The following is an 11,451-nucleotide window of genomic DNA, read 5'->3' as shown; positions in this document are numbered from 1 at the left end:
GAAGCCCACATAGCCACAACAAAATCAGCAAATTCTGTCAACAACAAAACGAAACTTAGAACACAAATTTTGTTACAGTGCATTTAGAAAAGGTTATGATTTTAGGTGTTTTTTTTGTTGTTTGGTTTTGTATGTGCATGTGTGTGTTTGTGCTAGTATGTATGATTGAAATATGAATTATCGGAGTTCCTTCTGTTTCAGAACCCTGTGTGTCTGTGAATGCAACAACAAATTTTTTTCTTGTCTTTGTCATTTTTTTCTTTGCAGTCAATGTGAAGCCGCAGCTGTATGATGTGCCAGTAGTCCGAATGCATCTTCAGTGGACGCCACGTCCTCTGTCAGTGTGAACAGCCAGCCAAGACAAGACACTACAGCATAAAGAAGTAAAGTATAAGCTCACAATATAATCTGTGCAGGCTACGTCCACCCATTGATGAATGTAATTGCGATGCCTATATGAGACAAAGAAGTACAGACCTGTGCAACAGTGCTGCCTGGTTATTTCACAGTGGTCCAACAGTTCAGCCTCTGCAGCATGTCTAAATATTTACCAAAGGTTACCAGCACATCAACATGTATATGCATGCGCGGCCACAGAAATGCACAAGGTTTCGTTTTAGCCCTGAGGGAGGCAGAATTTATTAAAAATTATGCAGTGTGCTCTTACGTACATACAATAGCCCAGAAAGCTGCCCGTGAACTTTCACCTGAAGGCCCGTGACCTACATTGAAGCGTGTGGGGGATGCATCCCACTTTTCCGCTTGACGATGCATCATTAACCTACTTCTGACTGTCCAAAGCCAAGTCCCTGCAGCTCACCTGAACCCACCGTTGAATTTAGATACAAAAGCACACACACACGCACACATACGAAATGGCACCATACCATTAGTTTATTTTTTTTCTCCATTGCTTTGGCTTTCCACTTTACCATAATTACACAACACACAACGGTACACTCGCTCTCACAGAGTACATGATGTCTTCCTGTGTCAAAGTGGTTTCCTAGGGTACTAAAGTGCACAGCATCTACCATTTTAGCCACTGTGTTGCTTGACACACATACAGTCCCTCCTTCTCTCTTTATCTAATGCTCTCTCTCTCTCTCTCTCTCTCTCTCTCATACACATTCTGGCTGCTTTCTACTCTCAGTCTCCACTCCTGCCTTCTCATTCTCTTGTTCCCTCTTCCAACTCTGTTTTTTCTTCTTCTCCTCTTTGCTTCTCCTCCTCCTCCTCTTCCTCTTCCACACACGCATACAGATGCACACACACATTTTCTCTCTCGCTTTCTTTCTCTCCCTCTCCTCATATCCACCGGCAACTGAGCAGGCTCCCTCACCAAGCCCGTGGATCCCTTCACTTGACTAATTAGCCTTGAAGTGCTGTTGAAGATCATCATATTTAGCTTAGTGACCTAGCGGCAGAGTGCAGACAGATATAGACTTGGCTGGCTGGAGGCAGAGTGCCTGGCAGCGGGCAAGCTCTCTATCTCTCTCTATTCACACTCACCGCCGAGGGCTTCTCAGTGGCGGAGCGGCGGAAGTGAGGGGCGTTTTTGCTTTGAAAGAGACGAGAAGGGGAAAAGAGAAAGAAGCGGAGCTGAGACCACAACAAAACCTCAGAATGGAAGTCCGCTGCAGGAGCACAACCTCCTAGAGACAGAAACTGTGAGGTGGCAGCCGTTACTTTGCAGCAGCACTGCTTCCAACAAAAAGACATAGAAGGTGAGACTTTTTCAAACCAGTTACTGCTGTGTTTTTTTCTTCTGGCTCTTTTGGGAAACATTTTGTTCCTAAATTTGTGTGAGTGTGGGTGTGTGTGTGCAAGAGAGAGCGAAAAGGAAAACGTGTGAGTGCAGATGTGCATCAGTGTGACCCACATTGTTGAACCTGAGGAGCAGCACAGCAGGAATTCTCTGTAGGATGTCTCTCTCCCCTCTCTCTCCTTCTCTCTCCTCTTATCTCTCTTCTCCTCTCCTTCTCTCTCTCTCTCTCTCTCTCTCTCTCTCTCTCTCTCTCTCACACACACACACACACACAGACTCGCACGCAGCTGTGTGACACCACTTGTTGGACTGACATCCAAACTGACATGCTATGAATATTGAAATACTGGTCAGTTGTATGCGTGCACACATTTGCATGAATATCAGTGAATGTGTGAATGCACCTGTGCATGTGTGAGATAGTGACTAACTCTTTTTGTGCTGTGCTACCAATGCAAGGCTTAAGGGTGAAAAAAATCATTGTGAGCAACATGGACAGCAACACAAAAGACAATCAGACACAGCTGTCTTATGCCTGATTGCTTCTCACTGCTTTGGAAGATGGGAACATAAAAGAAGACCCAAATACAGTATTTACAGCATGCAGCCCCCTGTGTGGGAATGTATGCATATACAATACACAGTCTTTTGATCTCCTGCCATAACCTAAACAATCTTGTCTTTCATGCTCTGAAGCAGAACCTTACAGTGGAATAGTGTTTAATTAATGAAGCAGACAGGTGGCCTTGAAATTAAAGAATCAAATACATTTATATGAACCACAGCATGAATACTTGTGTCCGTTTCTTCATTAAGCGTACATGTCTGAAGGAAATTCTTGAATATTATAAGAATTTTTGGTCATTAACAAGCCTCATTCAGGTCTATAAATAGCGGGACATGATGTTTGATAACTGCAGAGGAACCACTGATTCTTTAAGTTTGTGCACAATGTCACCTGAGGGTGATTTTTGCCCAAATTGGGATTTTTAATTTAGAAATCTTCCATGTTTAAAGTGACAAAAATATAATTTTTTCACTCCTTTCACAGCATAAGATGATTATATAAAAAAAATAAGTTCTTTAAATCTTATCTTGTTGCTGCCTCAGAAGTCAGAAAAAGCTTTGATAGCATATATGTATGAGCTTAAATTATCTGCTAGGGGAAAAAAAGCTGTTAAAGATGAGAGAAGATCTAAATGAATTCCGGGTTGTCAGAGTATTACATCTTTAATTCTTTCTTTATTAATGCATATATTGTATCTCTACTATGCATACTATGACAGCGTTTAACTGCCGTGCTCCTGTTCGTCATGCAAATGTGCACTTTGAATCGCCGTCACGAATAACAAGATGGTGTATTTTTAGTGTTTGTGTAAACAGGAATGAATCATTTACCTTGTTTTTACTCTTATTTTATTTTTAATCTGGCTTCTATCATTTTAGGATGTGACTGATAGGGGGTCAAGTGCACAACGAATGCATGGACACACTCCAAACTTGTGAAGTGCCTTCCTTCTCCTCTCACCCATAATGACCATTGATTGGGGAAAGGGCTGACAAGGCAGCAGAGACTCTCACTAAGCCATAAAGTCAGCAAGATAATTGTTGTCAGGGAGATCGGGGAGGGGGCTAAGCTCGATATCTGAGAGGAAAACCAATTGGTTTGCGAGTGAGTAAAATTATATTGAAGATTGCTGAAGCCTTTTGCTTTATGATTGATAATATCAGGATTTCACAGTTCTTGAAAAATGCATTTACTGTGTTAATCAGAGGATATATTGGAAAGCCTTTTGAGGCTCTCCTAAACTTAAAAGAGTAGTAGCTGTCATTATTTAGCATGAGCGCAGTCATTTGCATGTCACAAACCCCTGAGCAACTCATAAGCTACTCTTCTTACTCTGACTTTTATCATCATCCCCCCCTTACCACCTCTTCTCAGTTTGGGGACTGGATCTGTTTTTCTTCAGCGTGTACCTGTTATCCCTCAGTCACTATAATTTCCCATTGCTGAGTGCTGGCTTTCACCCCACCCGCTTGATTTCTGAAGAGTTTCCGAACGTCTGCATCAGGACTTTGTCTCGCTCTTATCTCTTACTGTCAGGCTTTTGTTTTTGATCATTGCTCCTCTGTTTCCACTCTACTTCTCCTCCTTTCAACCTCATTTCCCCTCCAATTCTTTTGATTGCCTACCCATACTGGTTTGTGTGCGTGTGTGTACCTGTGTGCATTTTTGATGTGCCATGCAGAGTGTCTTTACAGGCATCCCGACAATTTGGTGAGTGAGCTGGTGTGGATGTATACAACTGTGGTTGTGTGTTTGCTTTGGAATAATCTTTTTGTATTCGTACTGATGATAGATAATAAATGGTTTCTCTCTTTGTGCTCCGACATGATTATCTATGAAAATATGAAGCACAGGGGTTATCAGCTGTTTCAAAGGGGCCAATTTATTAATGGATGGATGGCACATTGTGAGCATCAGGCAAAAAGTGTCCTCATTATAGTTAATGATCTTAAGTAGTACAACACTTGGTGCCTCTATTGTTCACCGTGAAGATTTAGTCCCAGAAAAGCGTTACCATATCTTTAAAGAAACACATCACCGAGCTGATGAAGTGATAGCGAGTGAAGCTTTCTCTTATGCTAGGAGAAGCGGTGCTCTAACAAGATGAGTTGTGAGAAAACCTTTCCTCAATTATATTTAGGAGTTCTCAGGTCCATTTTTTTCATTATTAAATGAAGAAGAATATACTTTGAAAAAATCCCCCCTAAAAACTCACCATGGGAAATGTCAGGGGGGTTATGTTTTAGGTCAAATGAAAAATTACTAGTCTGCCAAGGAGATGATTGGTGGTTGTTTGCCAGTTTGTAATCAAGATTATTCAAAACTGCATGAAAATTTTAGAAGAGGCGGGGCTGGGATCGACAACAAAGTGATTTCTGGAGTTGATTAATGATTTATTATCTTTACGAGACAGGGCAGCTTATATATTTGCATGTGATGTATATTTTCTCAAATAAATATCATAATTAAATAAGATAAATTAGAATACACTTTCTTGTATGTCTTCAAGAAAACGTCATACTCTTATCACAGTCCAAATATCCTTCTGCACCCAGGGTCTCAATTCATGCATGGTGCAGAGGCATTTTCAGCCTTGACTGTAAGCAGTGAAGACTCAGACTGCTGCAGAAGAAGATGTGTGTAAAAAACACTTTGATATTGACTTTGTAAAGGTAGGTTCAATCTACTTTATATACCACAGAGTTAATCAACAATTTTATATCTTAATTTCTTAGTTATATATTCTACAAAATAAATACTCACTTTTAGGCAAGTAAGTGTCCACCTATCCATTTTTATCTGTTTATCCAATTCAGGGTTGCATGGGGGCAACAACCTGGGAGCCTATCCCAGGGTGAGACACAGGATCACCAGTCTATCACAAGGCTAACACATAGAGACAGATAACCATTCCCACTCACATTTACATCCATGGCCAAGTTAGAAACACCTGTTAACCTAACCACATGCATGTCTTTAGACCGTGGCAGTAGCCAGAGATAACCCACAGAGACATGGGGCGAACACAGAAACCCCACGCAGAAAAGCTCCAGACTGGATTTGACCTTTCTCGCTGTGAGATAACAGTTTAATCATCATACTAGTAAATGAAAGAAATTTAAAAACAACTAAACATCCTATCTCATTGAACTATAAAGCAGCATAAATTGATCATGCAAATACACCACTGTATAAAAGTCTTGTGTCGCTTGTCATTTCTTTATATTTTGCCAGGAAAATGGAAAATGGTGCATTTATTCAAATGTAGAAATATAAATGAAATACAGTAAATAGTACAAAACAGAGTTTCTACAATTCTAATGAGCTTGAAAGTCAATATTTAATATGAAAACAGCCTGAACTGTCTTAAACAAGCTTTCCCTGAGACTATTTAAAGAAATAAGAAGAAAGTTCTTGAGGCTTCTTTAAGGAGATTCAAAGCTCTTCTTCGGATGCTGGCTGCCTTTTGTTCTGCTCTCTGTCAAGGCGATCCCACACTGATTCAATAATGTTGAGGTCCGGGCTCTGGGGAGGCCAGTCTATGACTGATAGTGGTCCAGTGTTTGGTTTTCTATCCAGTATGTGTTCGCTATCATTGATGTGATGAAAGATGATGTCAATCGGGCACTTTTCAGATGGTATTTCATGGTAGATCACAATCTGACAGTACTTAAATTAGGAGTACTTAAAGACAAACACCACTGGCTTAAATGCAGCCCCAAACCTTAACAGTCTCCACCATGTTTTGCAGATGGCTATAGACAGTCACTGCTGTATCGTTCTCCTAACCTCCTCCATACAACAGTGATTTAAAACAAAAATTTGGATCCATCACTTCATAGGATGCCACTGATTTTCAATCCAGTTTGTGTTTATTTGGCATCCCTCATCCATTCTCCTTGTTTCACTTTCTTAAGAATGGCTTCTTGACAGCCATCTCACCACTAAGACCTTTTCTCAAGATATGCCAGGTTTTCAGCTAATAGCTATTTCAAAATCACCTTGTTGGTGCAAAAATACTGTTTATGGCTGTGTTATCCCAGGTATTTTTATAGACTCAATTAAAGAAACAAATTAAAGTGTCAAACAGTAAAATGCACATTTGTTTCTTTGCAAAGTTGTCTGTAGACACAACACAGGTTCACCCTCTGAGTTAGGTGCCTTTTTTAAGCTTGAATGATTCATAGGTGAGTGTATGTAGCTTAGCAAAAAAGGGTCAGTGGCAAAGTTATAAAATGCACGAGAACTATTGTTATTAGAGGCAAAGTAAGGAGAAATGAGAGGTAGCTCAAAAGGTTTGCACAACTCTAGATCTGAACTGAACTTCAGCAGCATGCAGTGCTTTTTAAATGTATTTTGCTGTGTTTGAACATTGCTTCATTGTAAAGTTTATTGCAGTCTGATTGTTCAGCATTCTCCGAACAAAAACAGCATAAAAACGATTTTTCTAGCATGCTGACCTCTTTCTCTATGAGTAAGGCCTTGCAGAGGTTTTCTCTAGCATATTTTAAAACAAATATATTTGAAACCATCACAGGATGTAGTGATACACAAAAAACTGCACAAGAATCCGCTATACAGGCTTTTCCACTCACACACAGTCCACTCTATGATTGGCACTATATTAACTACCACTTTTTATCGCCCAGAACTATTTAGTGACTCATATTAGGTACAAAGTTGAAGAAAGTGACCAAACTGAAGTGTCAGTCTCTTTGATGGGTTTCTTTTTTGCAAATACAACATTTCAAATCAATTATTAACCACTGCCAAAGCTTAATATTGACTCTGATTCTGTCCAAAATCTCCTCAATACACGTGAGACAACGTGAGGTCAGTGTGTATACAAATAGTCAGCGTAAGCCAAACATTCAGGCTTCAAACTGCTCTAAACAGTTTCAGATCATTTTCTCTACTCTTGGTTCTGTATGATGACAGTGAGAGGCAATATTGCCACAGTGGTCAGAGCCACAGTCCTGGCTATAAAGCACTGGACCCTCATCTACCTGCTGTTCAAACCTATTTGTTTGCAGGGGGCAGCCAGTCAGTGGAAAGCAGTGAGGTGAGGAGCTAAAGCAGCTTCTTTCAGACAGTGGGTGAAGCGAGTAGACACAAAGGCTCAGTATAAGGATTAGTTCAACACTATAAATCCAGTAGACTGAAGCTTTACAGAGACTTTTTCTTTTCCCCAACAGATGATGGACAGTCGCCTGTCAGCACAGGAGAGGACAATGAGGAACCTTCCTGCAGACAGAGGCTTTCAGAAAACCAGCACCTACATCGTGCCCTGCTTCCTCCTTGTGGAGGTGAGTGTGACTGTTAAGGCACATTTTCTTCAACATTTCAGCGCTTTGGTCCCTGCTGTGCTCATCAGGCTTAACTCACAACAGGACATTTCAGCTTGATTTGGCCCGAACATCATTTGGAAGCTATAACTGAAAGAAATCTACTGCAATCTAAAGGTTTAATGTGTTTTGTGCTGTGGAACAAAATGATGTGCTGTGTAGCAAGCACAGCAGAAATTTAAAAAAAAATGCTTTAAATTCAGCTGTGTATTTAGGTCTTGTTGGAAATTTTAGAAACCTCTGTAAGTTGGAGTCACACAGAGCAAACGGATGGAGACATAAAAGCACATTTTACAGCCGTCTGCTGGTGGATGTTCTCTTCGCTTTCTATTCCCTCACTCCTGCATCGCTTTCTGCAATCTCTTCCTGTGTTTCTCATGGTGGATGAAGAGCAAAATGTGTCCCTTGGGGAAAAAATGCATGAATTGGCTGAACCACTTTTCAATTCAGTGACTCTCGAAGGAAGTGATTGATTTTGATTAACTGTCACAAATGGGTAATTACCCCCTCGTCCATGAGTCCGTTTAGTGATAACATTCAGCACAAGGGTGAAGGGATCTGTCACAAAGACCTTTTCCCTCATATGTTCCTGCTCTTCCCACAACTCTTCTTCTTTCCCTGTAATCCCTAAATGACCCGGTGAAGCTCTCATGGATCAAGCTGCATTTCCTAATTAATTGGCCTGATTAAGAACGGAAACCCAATTAGCCTGTGCTACTGTTAACATGCTCCAAGCCTGAGGATCCTCAGAGTTACAGCAGAAATAGCAAAATATGCAAAATTAGCACTTTTTAGCATTAAAATAAGGGTCTTTGCATTTAAATTCAGCCTAGAAATATAATTTCTTACTCTTACATGAGATCAAATGTTAATGTTTAATGTTGATGAAAGCTGTTTAGTCAAGTAGTGCCATAGAGAGCTGACTAGAAATAGAGGTTTTGCAATTGACAATAGTGCCTCCAGTAGGGCCCTGTACCCTAAAATGATATTCCTAAACAAGTAATGTACATTTTTAAATTGAGGAAAGCATTTTTTTGTGTGCGTGTGTGTCACCAACATATCTTTGATCTTTGTGTTCTTGCTTTCATAGTGTCTCCCCTTTTCAGGAAGCTAACACGAAATCGGGACAGTGTTGGGAAAATCAGGCCCAGACATTGTCCACAGGTTCCCTCTCTCATATGCATCACACAGTAGGCGCTTCGCTGTGTCAGATGTGCTCTCACTACTGGAAATACTCAATTTGGATTTGGCAAGGGGTAGCGCCTGGAGCAAAAGCAAAAGCTGTTTAATGTCTGATCCAACTGATGGGTACTTACTTACAGCTTTTTGTGCCTAAACGTAATCAAAGGGCGAGTGAAAATGAAACTAAACAGCAAATTAAAACAGACACTAAAGTAGGTGAAATAATGACAGTGCCTTTAAATGAACCCTAGTCTCACGGATTATGTTGCCACCATTCTGCTTATCCGCCCCCTCATGCAGTCTTTATTGATCTTTGTTTTGCCGGAGAGAAAATTGGTTTCTCTTGAAACATCACTGAGAAAGCAATCTAGTTATATGGGAACGTATTTTTATTTGTATTTTTTTTGGAGACTGCTTGGCTGTTCAGTCAAGCAAAGAGCTGATGATGTATATGGCCATTTTTCTGATTTACCAACTGAGACAAACTTAAACTGACTATCACTGATATTGTGAAAAGCTGGTCTCTTTGTGGTATCCATCCATCCTTTTTCTTCCAGTTAGCCAGCTGCCATCGGTTGAGAGGTGGGGTATACCTTAGACAGGTCGCCAGTCTATTTCAGTGCTGTGGATTTGCAGTTTTAAAAAAAATTAAGCTGACTCTTTCTTTTCTACACGACCCAACCTCTTCACCTGAAACTCCAAAGGGATTTTCCTCAGCCTTGTGTTTCATCTCTCTATATGTTCAAAAACACAACAACCTCTTGAGATGTGACTATAACTTTTTTTTTATCTGCTCTTTGTGCCTCAGCCAACACACAGAGCCTGCACTGTTTCCACGCACACACCTCAGTTACCTCTCCATCTCTTTATAGCTCAAATATCTCACGATCCCTCCAGGTTTACACGCGGCCTTAAGCTTGCTTTTATTTTTCATTCATTGCGATTGAGCATTCGCTCATTCTCGGGATCCTCTTGAGGACATGTTATAATGATTTTCCACCTTTTTAAAAAAATTGTTCATAGTGCGTTTGTAATATCTCTAGGCTTGAATCTGTCACAGGTGCTCTTCACCTCCTTCTATATTCTCTTTGATGGTCTCCTGAGTACTGCCCAGTCATTCTTTACCTCTCTGCATCACTCCTATTCAGCACTCGGTCCCTTGAGTAATTACCGTACGTTGTCTGTACCATAGATTTCTCCATTATTCCCCTTTGATTGTAAAGCTTCGTCTCCTCCTCCCACTCAAAAGCCAGTCTGCTATCACAAAGTCTCTATTCTCCTCATTTTTCACCAACACTCTGTCCGTGTTTTCCCGTGAGTGTCCATCGTTTCTTGGTATTTCTTTGTGTCGCTCCTCTTGGTTTTGTTCATTTGCTCCTCCTCAGGATAGATTTTGTCCTCGGTAGACCTTGTCCCCAACCTTACCTCATATCAGAATGGAGACAGGAGGGCATTACGTACCAGGGTGTGAGCGCTTCTTCCCATTTTTGCCACCTTATTACCCCATTTCTGAGGACCCCTCTTTTTTTCAGCTTAGAGATGGATTTGGAGATGGAGATTTGGTCTGACTTTAATGACTGTATGTGCACCTGAATGAATCTGCGTGCATTACAGTAGTTTAATAAAGAGCGTTTTAAAATTAAATTCCCCCCTCTGCTGCATTCAGACTAAAGCAGCTTGCTGTAGCATAGCTCCCCCCGGAGGGCACACTCTCCTTTGTTGTTACATTAGCATCTCATTACCCATTTCTTTTCAATCCAAACGCCCAGTCTTATTCCCTCTCTCATTTCCCGCACAATCTAACTGTCTCTCTATCACTGTCTGCCGCTCTATCTCTTTTATTCCTTCCTTATAATTTTATTTATGGCGATGGCCCTTTTCCTCTTACTCAGTCAGTCTCTGTCAGTTCGTCACTCCTTTTTTTTTATAAAGGCCTGTCTACCACATCTCACCGCGCTTGTCTGTATTTCTCTTCCCCTGTGATCGTGCTTGTGTCGCCCCCCCTTTAGTGATTGTTTTTTCCCTCTCTCTCTCCCTCTGCTTGATTAAAATGTGAGAACTGGCCCTATCACTTTCCTGTTAAAACAAGAAAGCGTTTACACCATTTTCCTTTAAACTGCATGTGATGAAAACAACATAATGGACAGCAGATTAGTCGTCCTCCTTCGCCGCTCTATCTCTCCGTCCTTGCTGCTCTCTTTTGTTTTTGCATCATGCTGCTTCTGCAGCTGTGAAGCCACACAAGAGGCTGGTCTGGGGCCTAACAGAGGCACGGCTTCAAAGGATCCTCTTTAAAAAGTCATTTTGATACGACTGGCTCCTGACTTGCTTTAGACACTGGTGGGTGGGAGGAGGGCTGTTCTTTGGTGTGATCTAGGCCAGGCGGGCCTACTGTGAAAATCTGTACTGAAGTCGAGTTACATAGTATCGAAGTAGGAGTGACTATAAATTGACTGTTCTCACTGCAGCCGTCAAATAGTAGTGTTGTATCAGCTGCAACAATAGTAAAATATGATAATTATTACTGTCAACTGTTAATGTGCTGTGGTTATTAATTCATGGCACACAGCTTGTGAAGCGTGCGCGCG

The 11,451-nt window shown here is 41.1% G+C and overlaps 1 protein-coding gene across 2 annotated transcripts in view; it reads left to right on the top strand.

The window, feature by feature from the left end:
- Window positions 1-1,137: 1,137 nt before the first annotated feature.
- The window catches only part of LOC146707968 (phospholipid phosphatase-related protein type 5-like), a 66,482-nt gene continuing 56,168 nt past the window's right edge, over window positions 1,138-11,451 (top strand). For both annotated transcript variants that reach the window (XM_085459618.1, XM_085459619.1), the window contains exons 1-2: window positions 1,138-1,727; window positions 7,532-7,642. In XM_085459618.1, the coding sequence (XP_085315744.1) occupies window positions 7,532-7,642 (111 nt within the window). In that variant the 5' untranslated portion in view covers window positions 1,138-1,727. The remainder of the gene's footprint in view (window positions 1,728-7,531; window positions 7,643-11,451) is intronic.

Source organism: Copadichromis virginalis, linkage group LG6, assembly GCF_057382275.1.
Source record: "Copadichromis virginalis isolate Kocher_CV1m ecotype Utaka linkage group LG6, C_Virginalis_male_GT1.1, whole genome shotgun sequence".
Lineage (NCBI taxonomy): Eukaryota > Metazoa > Chordata > Actinopteri > Cichliformes > Cichlidae > Copadichromis > Copadichromis virginalis.
Note: the sequence above shows the minus strand (reverse complement) of the source record. Positions and strands in the feature narration are given on the sequence as shown.